The sequence below is a fragment of the Phocoena phocoena genome, chromosome 20 (assembly GCF_963924675.1).
Source record: "Phocoena phocoena chromosome 20, mPhoPho1.1, whole genome shotgun sequence".
NCBI lineage: Eukaryota > Metazoa > Chordata > Mammalia > Artiodactyla > Phocoenidae > Phocoena > Phocoena phocoena.
Window position 1 is genome coordinate 32,449,341 of NC_089238.1, and position 14,338 is coordinate 32,463,678.

The window sequence follows — 14,338 nt, forward strand, 5'->3', positions numbered from 1 at the left end:
GGATATCCTTTTGTACACATGTAAATATGTTATTACATTTAAAAATAAATAAAAAAAATTTTAAAGGTCAAATAATAACATTGTTCATCACTATATTCAATGTAATGACTACTCCCATCACATGGTATGTCATGGACTAGGTGAATCTGCTTGTTACCCTGGGATTTGAAAATGCTTAGACCAGTCTGGGAATTCCCATACTGTTTACTTCTTTTCACCGGGGAAATGAAAGTTCTGCTTTAGTTGAATGGATAAAAACACAACTTTGCCAGCCTTCAGAGGCCCCTTCAGTAGTTCACAAGGTTCCTGTGATTTTATATGAAATGGGCAGGACTGGAATAACAGGTCTTTTGTATTCATTGCTGCTGATGGAAACAAATGGCCTAATACTAGTTTTTGTTTTTAATCACTGAAGAGCCATTCAGTATGCAAATATAATCCTCTCAATAAATATTCATTTGACTGAATGACTCTTTTTCCTTTTTTTTAAATTATAAAAGCAACACGACTTGATCTGAAGAAACCTCAGAAACTTCAGTGATGTCGGCCATGAGACTCCACCTTCTAGGCTTAAAGGAAGTTACTACCATCCTCTCTAGAGCAAGGGTGTAAAAAGCAAGTAATAGATTAATCCCGGCTGAGGAGGCTTGGGTAACTGGCAGAGCAGATGCTCAGAAGCGCTCAGACCCCTTACCAGTAAGCCATTTCCGTTGTATCTGTTCTAAGATAACAGCATCACTGAGAAGGGAATATAGTCTGGGGAAGGTAAGTACTAACTGTCCTAAGGAGCAGCGCGTTCCTTATGTGACCGCCCAGCAAACAAAAGCAGCATTGGACCATGGGTCACATGTGCCGGAATTCCCACTTCGTCAAAAAAACAGTGTAGCTGCCCTCCCTTCCGCCGGAAAGGTTTTCTATTCTTGAAATGTGGGAGACAAATTCCTGAGGGGAAAACCCAAACATTCAACAACCGTTTGCTTCTCCAACAAGGCTTCCCATATGTTGAAGCCCCACAGAAGAGTATTTTGTTCTTAAAAATAATAACAGGCGGGGGGCAGGTAGGGTTCTCTAGTGACGGTGGGAACTTCGGGGCACAAACACTGTGAAGTTTGTTAATTTCAAGACCAGCCCTGGGAGACAGAGAAGCTGACATCAGGGCAGGATCGCTGGCCGAGCTGCTAACTGAGAGTGACTGAGGCCACTACTGCAGACCAGCGTCTTGGCCTTCTTGCGGTGCAGGGACTCAGGGCTCACGGGGAGCAGGGGAGCGGGGGAGTGGGCGGCGCGGGGGGGGGGCGCACCTGCTGGGTTGTGGCACACTAGCTACCGCCTCCCTATTCCTCCTCCTTCTCCCCCTCCTCCCCCTCCTCCCCCTCCTCGCCCTCCCCCTCCTCTTCCTCCTCCTCCTCCTTCTCCTCCTTCTCGGGGATCTCCACCAACAGGATCTGTTCCCCGGGATCCGGGCCTGGGCTCATGTGGATCCGCACCGAGTGCTCCTCGGGCCAGGCCGCACCCCCCTCTTCTCCCTCGGACCTCCCCTGGGATGCAGGTGGCGGAGAGCCTGGGGCCGGGGTCTCCGGGGCCGCGGGCTGTTTTGGGGTAGCTGATCCCGTCTCTCCCGCTGCGCCTTCCAAACTCTTGGCCTGGAATCCAGAAAAAGTGACTCGTGAGGCAGAGGGGTCTTGGACACTTCCCAGTTCCCTCCTTCTTGGACCCCTGGGACCCCTGAAGAGGAAGACAGCGCTCCGAAATCTAATAGCTGGAAGGTTGGGCGGAGCTGCATCAGGGTTATGTGGTAGAAACAGTATATTATGGGGAAGTTGAAGGATTAAAAGCCCCGGTAGGATGTGGTGAAGCTCTTTGGGATATTTTATGTCTCTGTGGAGTTGCAGGGCCGGAAGCCTGAGAGAAGTTGCGAGTTCAAGGGCAGAGCCCCGTCAACCGTCACTGAGCTATTGAGGGAAGAGAGGCTGTGACCAGGAGGGAGCGCCACCAAAACCTCTGCAGAACTCAGCCAGCCTGCCCTGCCCGGTTAGCCGGGATGTGTACTCCCTGGTGAATGAGAAAAGCTCTAAGCAAATACTAAGGTAAAGGCTGATGAGGGCAGGAGCAGCTGTGGCCTGGCCCGTTTCCCGGAAGGTCTCAAAGGTTGAGACACCGCCCCCTCTCCCCTCCGGCGGGAGAATGGGCTGGGTACCACTGGCATTAGGCTGGGCTGAGCCCGTGTCTGGAGACTTGGTGGGTACCTCCAACCTCCAGCCTGTGGGTTTCCCATGGATGGGGTTCCCGTGGGTAGAATTAGGGAATTGGGTGAAAACCCAAGCCTTGTGGATACCCACGGCCCCTCCTGCTCTCTCTGACGCCATCTCTGCATGGGAGGAAACTGGGGAGGGAGCAGCCCCCACAGCAGGAGGCCCAGTGGTCTGTAGGGAGTTTAAAGTGAGAGCAGTCAGCGTGCTTATGAGGAATAGAGAAGTCAGAGGGCACTGAAGGAGGGGAATTGGGTGGGGTGGGGCGAGCCAGGACACTCCTAGATCCCACGGCAGCTCTGGGGACCTGCCGCTCCCTCTGTCTCCACGAGCTTCTGCATGTTTCGGTGCACCTGTTCCCCCCACCCCCACCCCGCCCATCCACTGTCAGCTCTGACAACACACTTCCAGGGCAGGATGCCCAGATGGTGCCCATTATGGGATCTTCTTGAAGCATCCTGCTGTGAATGGAGCCGGAAGGATCATGGGAAGTTTGATCAAGGGCTTCACTGTGTTTAACATGCTTTTATGAAAGTATCCAAGGTAACCTGCTTCATCTCTGCTACCCCATGTGACAGCCAGGAGTAATGTGGGCCCCAGAAGGTCCTGGAGGAGATTCCCCAGGACACAGGGCTGGCAGTGACAGAGTCAGGATTTGGACCTGTGTCTATAGGCTGCTGTTTAAGAGCTCCATGTACTCTGCCCTTCTGCCCTGGTTGTTCTAAAACTGCCTTTTATGAGAACACTCATGCAAATTTAATTCACATCTCCAAGCTGCCTGGGTGAAGAGCTAACGCTTAGAAGCAACAAATCCCATTTCAGATAACACCTTTCACTGCTCTGAGAACATTCTCAGAGGTCATGTGCACTCAGTCCCACACACCAGCCAGCACTAAAGACCCCAACTTGCCAGCTCGACCCTGCCCTTGACAGTTGGTGAGCCAGACAATCACACCTGTCCTCAATTTGGGGCCATCGGTGGATGCATCTGGAGAATGTACTGGAACCCTGGGTGACTTTGGTGTCATTCCACAACTCCTGCTGTCAAATGACCTCTGGATCGGTCTCCTGGACCAGCCTGGATTGAGACTGAGTTCACCAGCCTCCTCTGATTTCTGTCATGTAGACTGCTGTCCCCTCCCTGCCACTGAGCTTCTGCCTGACCCCACCCCCCCTTTCCCAGCAGCCTCCCTAAAGGACAGTCATGAACAACCATAATTAGTGCAATCATCCTAATTGGCACTCTTGGCATTAGTCACAGAAAAAAGTCCCAGAATTAGTTAAAAATTCCATTTAGACTTAGGGGGTGGGGACAGTTGGCACCATGCCTGTCACCTTGGATTTTCCTTTCAGATCTTTTAAATGGTCACAGACACAACATTAAATATGAGAACATCACTGTAGTCTGGGGAGGGACACTGCTGCCCACACCCACTGCTCCTACCTCTGCAGCAGCAGCCGGATGTCCATTTGGGGGAATGCGCCCACCCCAATCCCCACTCTCAGTCCAGGGATGGGCATATGAGCCAGTCCTCCCCAGAGCACCACACTGAATGGCTCAGGAACTGACATGTGACCCAGTTCTGTCCAGTAGCTATGAGCCCTGGGACTTTTTGCTGAAGCTACTGAGAAAGAGGTACTTTCTTTCTGTGGGAGTTCCTCAACCAGGAGGATGTGATCTTGGGGGATGTCCTCTTAAGCTCTTGGGGGACTGCCTGGGAATGGAGCCATCCCCAAGGGAAGCAAAGGTGATAGAATGGCAGAACTCATCCTACTGGCATCATTTGAACTTTTAGATCCAGCCTTGCCTGAATTTTTCAATGACTTGCTCCTATAAATCCCCTGTTTTTTCAAGCTAATTTGAGCTTGCACTGTCACTTGCATTTCTATCACTTAAAACCAAATGAATCCTGACTGATAGGAAGAAGGAAAAACAGTCCCTAAAATGGAATGCGTGGGTCCCTAGGTCTTCTTCCTGGCACGTGGTTGAAATGGACCAGGGGGCTGTGTCTCCAACTGCATTACCTGTTCCAGCACCTGCTGCTGTCTTGCAGCCGCCTCCAGCGCAGCCAGCTCCTTGAGTCGCGCCCTGAGGTGGGCAAGCTTGCCATCTTTGGCCCCCTTGGCACCCATCTTTCCTGCTGCAGCCAGGGTGGCGCTGAAGAGCTTGGGGGTGCCTGGCCGTGGAGGAAGGATGAGTACGCTCTGCTCCTTGGGTTTGTTGTCATTTCTCAGCATTCTCCTGAAAGAAAGCAGCGTCCACTAACGTGACCAGCAAGCTCTGGGAGAGAGTGAAGCCGTGCTGGTTCGGGCAGAGCCCTCTAGTTGAGTTGTGTGATGGTGTTTGTTTTGACTAACAGTTTCTGAGCTCCTTTTCTGAGCCCAGCACGGTGCTGTGTGAGGCATCACATCTCACTGAACAATCAGAACAACCATAATGATGTGGGTCTTATTGCCTGCACGTTATAGATGAGGCTCAGAGGGGTTGAGTGGCTTTTCTGAGGTCACACAGGAAATGATGCAGGATACTTTAGTATATAGAATCAGAAATAGGACGTCCAGATGAAAAAGAACCCGAGCTTTCTGCTTCTCCTTCTTCTGCTTCATTGTCATTTCACCATCATCACCATCACCAATGTGGACACAAGTGTCTGTATGTGTCAGGCTCTGTGCTCAGACCTTTACAGGAGGGCATTCCTTGGTGACCCCTGTGATCCCCCTTCCTGGTGTTCACACCTCTGTGTGACCCCCTCACCTTGAGCGTAGTGGGACATGTGACTTGCTTTCAACCAGTGGAATACAGCAAGGGAGATCAAATGTCATTTTTGTGAATGTGTCACATAGGATTGTGGTCTCTGTCTTACATGGAGACTCTCCCTTGCTGGCTGTGATGAAGCAAGCGGCCATGTTGGGAGAGGCCTACATGGCAAGAACCTGAGGGCAGCCACTGGCCAATGACTAGCCAGGAACCGAAGCCCCCAGTCCCACAACCACAAGGAACTGAATTCAGTCAACAACTATGGGACCTTGGAAGCAGATCCTTCCCCAGTCGAGACTTGAGATGAGACCCAGCTCTGGCCCACATCCTGATTACTGCCTTGTAGTGGATGCATCTAAGCTGTCCCCAGACTTCTGACATGTAGAAACTCTGAGATAATAAATATGTGTGGTTTTAAGCCACTCAACTTGTGGTAACATTGTTACACAGCAATAGATAACTGATACGTACTTTAAGTCTCACAGTAATCCTTACAGGTAGGTCCTATTATCCTCCCTCATTTCAAATGAGGATGTGGACGTCCAGAGGGGCTGAGTAACTTTTCCAAGGCCACACAGCTGGGAAGTGGCAGAGCTGGAATTCAAACCCCTGCCTTTGACCCCAGCACCCCAAGTCTTAAGGATTACAAAGCAGTATCATGGTCATTATCTTCTTGGACGCTGACAACACTCCATGACCTGGAAAGGGCTGGGATTACCGTACCTAGAAGGGTTGGGGAAACTGAGGCTCAGAATGGGAGGAGTGACACGCCCAAGGTTACAGGAAGTGGCAGAGACAGAATTACAACCCAGATCCAATGCAATATACCACCCTGCTTCTCTAAATAAGGAGAGAATTTTCCATCACAGAGAGCCCCAGCCTTTATTAAGGAATTCTTCACACTACAAATACATGATGAGTGGTTTGGCTCAAGAACAAATGAGCTTCGCCTGCAGTCTAGCAGGTCTAGACGACTAATTGGCAAATTCTTTCATCAGGGTTCAGGCCAAACTTGTTTGTTTAAAAATGAGGCCATTACTGGCTGCTTATCTAATCAGAGGCAATGGGTTTAAATTGTGCATATTGATATTAATTGCCCAAGACTTACATTTTTGAGCTGGGGCTCTCCCAGGAGACCACAAACATGATAATTTTCAGAGGCCTCTTCCAAGCCCAGCACTGTCACCTGTGTTATTTGAGTCCATAATTCACAGCATGGCAGTCCGTGGGAAGGCTCGGTGTGGTACTCAAATGACACGAAAGAACCATCTACAGGCCCTTTGCTGGTCGCTAATTATCTCTGTTTTGAAACACTGAGCTGACTTCTGGGACATTTCCAGATCAAGGAAATTTATCCTCATTTTCAGATGACGTGAGTTTCACTCTAATTACGGTATAATTAACCCCTGAGAGAGTGGCATGCAGGAGAGCTTTTTGCCCCATTTCTTGGAGTGGCCAAGTCAGAGAGTGAAGTGTCTCACTTCTTTGGGGCCTCAGGTCCCCCATCTGTAAAGTGGGGAGCTTGGACAGAATCTCAGCAATTCAGACTTCCCCAGGCCCTGTGGTTCTCAGACCTGTATCTCCTTGGATGGGCAGAGCTCATCTGTGATCCCCTGCCCCTCTCCTCAAGCTTGCCTGTCCAGAGAAGCAGCCTCGGATGAACCGTGCCACGGCCCGCTGTGTGCAGCACTGCCCGCCAGCCCCTCCTCCTTCCTCTGGCTGCCTCACCCCAGCACACCGCAGGCATGGCCAGGAGCAAGACCTCTGTGGGATCCCGGCTGACTTGCTAAACCCACACCTAACCCAGCCGGAGGAATGGGATGACAGCTATGAGTGTGGCTTTTCTGAGCCATGTTCCTCTTGCAGGGGACAGGAAGGCAGGGGGATGGGAACCCGGTACCTATTCTCAAACATGAGCAGTCAGTTCTCATTATCCGCGGTAGTTAAGTTCTGTAAAGTGTCTGCAGACACGGAATTAGTGACTACTGAGCCATGGCTTCTGGGGGAAATACAGGATTCGGTTACGGTGAGCCTCTCCACACGTTTTCATCAACTGTTCATTACATAATCTTGTCTTGTGTGTGTTTCTGTTTAAAGACATCTTATTTAATATACATCATTGATTTGTTTACAATGAACGCGCGGCTCTCTAACTCAGGCCTGCGTGGGGCGACACGAGATAGCACTTCAGCACTACACCTGGGGCCATTTCAACAGCAAAATCACCAACAAAAATCACAAAAATGTGAAAAACATGCTACATAATGGACCACACAAAGACACTTGTTTACGATATGAGCTGAAACAAGAAGGCAGACCGTCACCTTCTTCAACTTTAGCTGGGAACGTGCGCTTTAGGTGACTCAAATTTTTGCCTCTGGGCACACGTCTGCGAGTGTCTGCGTAAGCCTTTGAGTATTGATTTGGGGATTACAAATAAATTTAGTGAGTAGGCGAATTGCAAGTATGGAATCTGTGAATAATGGGGATTGACTGTGCATCCTTGTCCCTTGGGACAGCAGGGGGACGTGGATAGACTTGGGGGAAAGATCACGTAGACCAGCCACTGGAAGGGCCCCATGGCTTCTCTAAGAACAGCCAGGTAAGATGAATTACAGGGCAGCTTCCTTCCCTGGGAGACCCCAACGCCTTGTCTATATTATGCTTTAAGGTCAACACTGCATCCACTCACCTGGGAGCTGCCAAAGGGATTCTGTAAAAACTTAAGTCACAGTAAGTCACTCCTCAGTGTAAAACCCTGCATAGCTCCCATCTCCCTCAGAGCAAAAGCTAAAGCCATTGTGAGGCTTCCCCTACAAGGCCCTACCCAATCTCACCCCCTACACTGCTCCCATCCCATATCAAGCTACATTCATTTTCTTGTTGGTCTCCATGTAACACTGAGTCTGTGCCTCCTTGGGACCTTTGCACATGCTGTTCCCTCTGCCTGGAATGCTTTTCCCTGCAGGCAGTTCCCCAGCTCACTCCTTCACTCTGGCAGATCTCACTTGAAGTGCCACACCCTGAGAATAACTTTTCCTGACCAACTTATCTCACATAGCTCCCTCCATCACCTCTATCTCTTCATGTGGCTTTATGTTTCCTTATGGCCTTTATCCCCAGCTGACACATCACATAGTCATTCCTTTCTCCATTGTTGGCTTCCCCGACTAGAATGTAAGCTTTGTTTGCTCCCTCCTGTGTCCCCAGGGCCTCGAACTATCAGCTCAATAAATTATTTTGCTGTATGAATGGACATGGTGAGTTTGTTCCCTTTATTATGACCACTCTCTGTACAGATTATTTATGGTGACTGAAGTGGAAAATATGAATATGTGATAAAAGGCAAGGGAGGAAATACCAGATAGGTGGATTAAAAAGGCTTTATCCCATGGGAAAATTATAGAGAGAATTTAATGGATAAAGAGGAACAATTATTATTATTAACACGTATTGAGCTCTCCTGTGTGCCAGGCCCCCTGCTAGAGACATTCACATACACTATTTTATTTAATCGTCTCCACAACAAAGTGATTACCCTTATTTTACAATGGAGAAACTGAGACCAGAAAAGTAAAGTGACTTTTCCAAGGTCACACAGCCAGTACTGCACATGGACAGGACTTGAGCCCTATCAGCCTCCCAAGCCTATTTGTGCATTTTCTACCACATCGTGCTGCTTCCATCACTCAATTTAAAACCTGATCTTAAGTGTTTGAAAGCAAAAAACTGCTTTTCTTAAAAATTACCTTTTCCAGGGAATTCCCTAGCCGTCTAGTGGTTAGGATTCCAGGCTTTCACTGTTGGGGACCCAAGTTCAATCCCTGGTTGGGGAACTAAGATCCCACAAACTGTGTGGCATGGCCAAAAAAAAAAAACAATTACCTATTCCCCAACAATACAAAATACAGCTGCACAGGGTTATTCGTTGCAGTACTATTTATAATTGCAAAATATTGGAAATAGCCTAAATACAGTTGTTAAAAGGAATGAGGAAGCTGTCTGTGGACTCAATGCATGTTTTCTGGGATTTCTCGTCAAGTGAAAAAAAGTCAAGTGCAAAAGAGAATCTGCAGTGTGCTATCCTTTGTGTAAGACAGAAAGGGAAATAAGCAAATATTCACAGATCTGCCTATTTTTGCAAAAGGAAACACAAGAAGAAAAAAGAAACTAAGGCGATTAGATTCCTGTAAGGGGTGGGTGGCAACAGGTGCAGGGAGTTGGGACCCTGAATGCACTGTTTTGTAGCCTTCTTCCATGTTCATGTTCTACATATTCAAAACACAAAAAATCAACAAGGGTCAGTGTGGGGGAACCCTGAAATGGAATGCAAACTGAAACACGTGAGCCTAGCTGTATTTCAAATGAACGGAACAACCACAGTAGAGGGAGGAAGACAGAGAACCAATCCAGATAACCCTGAACACAACACCTACATCGTGGGTCCTCAGGCTAAAGACGGAAAGAACTGCTCTCTGCTTAGAAGGCTTTCTTCTTTCCAGTAGTATGAAATCGGAATTCTGGTGCTACTTTCTCTACATTGTAGGACTGAACAAATGAATCAATGTAATGAGGATAAAGGGAGTCAAATTTCTCAGTGTTGGAGAAGGAATTTACAAATATGGAAAAGGAGATTAGAATGAACTCTGTGATGTTGGATCGAAATTGTTAGATAGGTGGAAATAGAGACAGAGATATACAGACACATAGATAGACACAGACAAAAAAATAGATGTTGATATTTATGTATGTGCATATACATATATGTATGTGTGTATATATATATATATTTGCATTTATACATACAGGTGTATATGTAGATGTATTTCCCAGCTCTGTCCAGCGTGGAGGCCTAGTAACACCCCAGTAGCAATGAGAGCACTTAGTACTCATATCTTGGTTTCTAAAAACCATTCCCCTCTAAAAGGAATCAAGCCTCCTTGGAGAAATGCCCATTTCCAGGGATGCAGCAGGGAAAGTATAAGATGAATCTACGGTGTTTTATTGTGCCTATAAGCAAAAAAGTGCTAAAATATAACAGGGACGTAACAAAACTTCACTATATTCAGCCTAAAGAGGTGTCCAGTGGCCAATGTGGAACAATTTGAGCGTGAAAATGATTGTAACGGGATATTCATGGAATACAGCAAATCCATACCATTATAAATAGATAAATGAAAAATCAAATAAGTGGGAAAGAAGAGAAAGTTATTCCTTACAGTACATTGCTAGCTAATAAACGTAGAAAGCATGACAGAGTTAGAAAATCACCATTTTGCAACCACCATGGCAATCATTGCAAGGAACCTTTAGTGAAGGCTGAAAGTAGTGAGGTAAAGTGAGATAAGGAACAGGAAATCTACATCATCTCAAGGTGACTTGCCACTCATTACTTATTAATTGCAAAGGGAAAAATAGTAACTTGAGAGTGTGGAAACTTTAACCACGTGATCAGAGTAAAAAAGTCATCAGAATAGGGAGAAAGCAGCCTCTCAATACACTGTACCGAGAAGGACACAACATCACTTCTGAGTAACTCCTGCCCAAAATGCAGAACCTGAGGTAATGATGAGAAAACATATAAACTTAAGTGGAGGGACATTCTACAGAATAACTGGCCTGTCCTCTTCAGAGAAGTCAAAACCACTGCAGATAGGAAAAGGTGAGGAACTTTGATCCCAGATCAAAGGAGACTAAAATGGCAACATCACGCAGTGGGGGATCCAGGAATGGAAAAGAAGAAAAGAAAAGCTATAAAAGACACTATTGGGACGATTAACAAAATTTGACTATGGATTAGGGATGAGGTAAGTATTGCTTCAATATTGAATTTCGTGATTTTCAGAAAGGTACTACAGTTATGTAAAAGAAAGTCTGAGTCCTTAAGAAATGCACACTAAAGTATATATGGATTTCTTTTATTAAAAAAAAAAAAACGTACCTGGCCTTCTTCCGGAGCAACTTCTGAGACTCAGGATAATGCACCAAAATGTCATTCAGGTCCTTCTTATCCAGAATGAAGAGGTTGGTAAACCCGTGGGCTATCACATTAGCCGTGCGCCGGTTCCCGCCCCCAACAGCCAGCAAGCTGGGGCAGAGAAGGGAGGGAGGTGAGACCCTCAGGAGGCTGCAGTTCTGATCACACTTAGCATCTTCACTTTCACCCCTGCCTGGAGCATCACGATGGCCTCACACGGGTGAGAGCTGGGCCCACCTTGTGTATGTCAGCAGGTGCCAGTGCTGTATGCATAGCGGTTTCCTCAGACCCACCGAAGGGCCCTTGAGGACGTGGTCCCACCCCCTGGCCATCCCTCCCTTCCCCAGCCTTTGCCGAGGTCCCCTTGTTTCACCCCGTTCTGACCTTATTTCTCCAAACACAGATCCAGCTTTCAGCGTCACCAGCACGGACTTCCCATCCGGGCCGCCCAAGACCTGCACCTGCCCCGCCTGGATGATGTACATCTCCCGGCCTATCTCCCCCTGAAACAGAGAAGGGGGTGAGTCCCTCTGTCATCACCAAAAGCAACCACAGAAGCAGCAGGGCTAGGCCCAGGCGCTGGTGGCACAGTGCAGAGGAACCTGGGCTGGGATCAAGCCCTCCTACTGACTTGGTATGTGGTGTAGAGATAGTCACTTCCCCTCCGGGGTCTCAGTCTCCCCACCTGCAGATTGCAGGATTACGGTGGGGAGTTAGTGGTGTGATGGAAAATGCTAGATAACGAGGCCCAGGTGTAGTGGTATTCGGTAAATTTCCAGTTATACGCACCCATGGAGGGCCCAGAGGCATGGAAAAGCTCACAGTGGTTCATACAATCAGCTGATACCTGCGCCTCCCCCATATCCTATCAGGAGCTTGGGCGGCATTTGCTTACTGAAATAGGAATGATAACAGCTTTAATAGGAACGTCCACCATTACCTAACGCTTTTCTGTGCCAGGCGTTGCTCTAAGTGCTTTATGTGACTGAGCCTCCTTAGTCCTCAACAGCCCTCTGCGGTAGGAACTCTGCCCAAGGTCACAAAGTTAAGCAAAGCCGAGCCGGGATTTGAAAACAGGCAGTCTGGTTCCATGAACCCAGAGTTCATGGTTGTTATGAACCCCCATTCATATGTTGAAATCCTAACCCACCCCTACCCCACCCCCGCCCGGCTCCTCAGAATGTAACCTTATTTGGAAATAGGGTCATTACAGATGTAATTAGTTAAAAGAAGATGAGATCATACCACAGTTGGGTGAGCCCCTAATCCAATAGGATTGGTGTCCTTATAAAGGGACATTTGGGCACAGAGACAGGTGCAGAGGGAAGACAGTGTGAAGAGGCACAGGGAGAAGGCAGTCATCTACAAGCCAGGAGAGAAGCCTGGGTCCTTTGCTCACCGTCCTCAGAAGGAACCTACCCCACCGACACTTGGATCTCCGACTTCTAGCCTCCAGAATTGTGAGACAATACAGTTCTGTCATTTAAGCCATTCCGTTTGTGGTACTTTGTTGTGGCAGCCCTAGCAGGCTGATACAATGGTCTTAATCACAAATTAAAACCAATGAACGAATGAATGAATAGCTTTGCTTCGGACTAGAATCAGAAATACCCAGTCTGCCAGCACCTTCCAATCCTCATGCCTTCACAGACCGGTGCCCTGGCCACACCTGGTGTGTGTAAAGGGAGAGTGACCAAAGACTGGTAAGTGGCTTATGCTTTTGATTCATTTGACAAATATTCCCTGGGCATCTCACACATGCATGGCCTTCTTAACAAAAAGGAAGAAAGTCTCCTTCCCCTGTTTCAGTGTCCAATTTGACATGGGGCTGAAGTGTGAGGGGCTGCAGAGCTCACCCTCATCTCACTGACCCGCCCAGGGGTGGTCCTGGGGTGGCCTCGGGTTGTCTCAGCGAGATTGTCACAGCGCCAAGCCTGTCAGCAGAGGGCGCCATTTACACACGTTCACCAAGTGTTCACTTCAGCTTCCACGGCAAACTTCCCAACAATCAGATTCATTTTTCCTCATCAGAGGTAAAGTCTACATCACCCACAAGGATATTAGCAGCAGCAATGGCACCGACTCTGTGCCAGCCATGGTGCCAAACTCTCTATGTATATCTTCTTCAATTCTCACAGTCACCCCATGAGGGAGATACTATCAATATCCCTACTTACCCTTGAAAAGAGTCAGGCTCAGAGAGGGCAAGCCACTTCCCCAAGGCTGCACAGCTAGGAAGTGGCTCCAATGTCAGACAAATCATTCTGTTGTTCCCAAACTTCTCTTGGCCGCTAAGGCTGCAGCTTTAAATTCTCAGCCATACCCTTGTCCCCATTCCCCTAGCTCTTTGCTTCCAGAAACTTCACTGTTATGCAGCATACAGCTTGGAGATGGGGCCCTTCTGGGGCTGGGGGTTCCTGAGTTTCACAGGGGGTTCTTGGGCAATATTTTCACCCCTGTATACACACTAAGCTCCTCCACCCTGACCACTCACTCACCAAGTGAGCTCCGTCTCACCTCGAATCCCAAAAAATGGGAGCAGAAGGGGCCTTAGACACTGTCTAGCCTTGGCATTCAAACCCAAATGAGTCCCAGGATCAGGTGGATGATGTCAAGGAGAGGAGGGAGCCTGTGGGGCAGTGGAGAGTGGTGGGACCTGCGGCATCAGGAGAGGACAACGTCCCCTTCAAGGCCAGCCCCTTCTCCAATCCACATGATTCTGGCTATTTGGGAAAGTGGGGCTCAATGCTAGCCGATTTTCTGTTTTCACCGGAAGTCTGGGTTTTTATGTGAAACCTTCCAGCTTTTTTTGGCAACGTTGCGCACTTTGCAGGATCCTAGTTCCCTAACCAAGGACTGAACCCAGGTCACGGCAGTAAAAGCACCAAGTCCTAACCACTGGACCTCCAGGGAATTCCCGAAACCTTCCAACTTTTAAAGGTTGGAGACTAATTCAAATTTTTATTTTTAGATTAGTCCAAAAAAAAGAAGGAAAAAAAACCCCATGAAACATCTGTGGGCTGGCTCCTATGCAAGAACCATTAGTTTGCAAACTCTGACCTATCCTACCCCTCCTCCAGCCCCATTTTCCTGACAGGAAGACCAAGACCCTGGAAGCAGGTCCATCTACACAGTCAAGACCCTGCCCCTCTCTATGCTCCTCACTTTCCTCTTCTATAAAGTGGGGCTCCTTGTCCTGGCCCCCATGGCCCCAGGAAGAGGGAGCAAGGCCTGAGGCACATCTGAGTTCAGTGCCTAGAGCTGGACAGAGCCTCCTCATGCCAAACAAGCCAGGAGCCCTGGGGTCAGCTCACCACCCTCCTCCCCTCCTGGCAATTCCGCTCGCCCCGCTGT

General features: G+C 48.3%; 1 protein-coding gene across 1 annotated transcript in view; it reads right to left on the reverse strand.

The window, feature by feature from the left end:
• Positions 1–1,334: 1,334 nt before the first annotated feature.
• The window catches only part of CNGB1 (cyclic nucleotide gated channel subunit beta 1), a 66,020-nt gene continuing 53,016 nt past the window's right edge, over positions 1,335–14,338 (reverse strand). The window contains exons 30-33 of the mRNA XM_065898467.1: positions 11,369–11,487; positions 10,949–11,095; positions 4,275–4,491; positions 1,335–1,643 (exon numbers count right to left, since the gene is read on the reverse strand). Of these exons, the coding sequence (XP_065754539.1) occupies positions 1,335–1,643; positions 4,275–4,491; positions 10,949–11,095; positions 11,369–11,487 (792 nt within the window). The remainder of the gene's footprint in view (positions 1,644–4,274; positions 4,492–10,948; positions 11,096–11,368; positions 11,488–14,338) is intronic.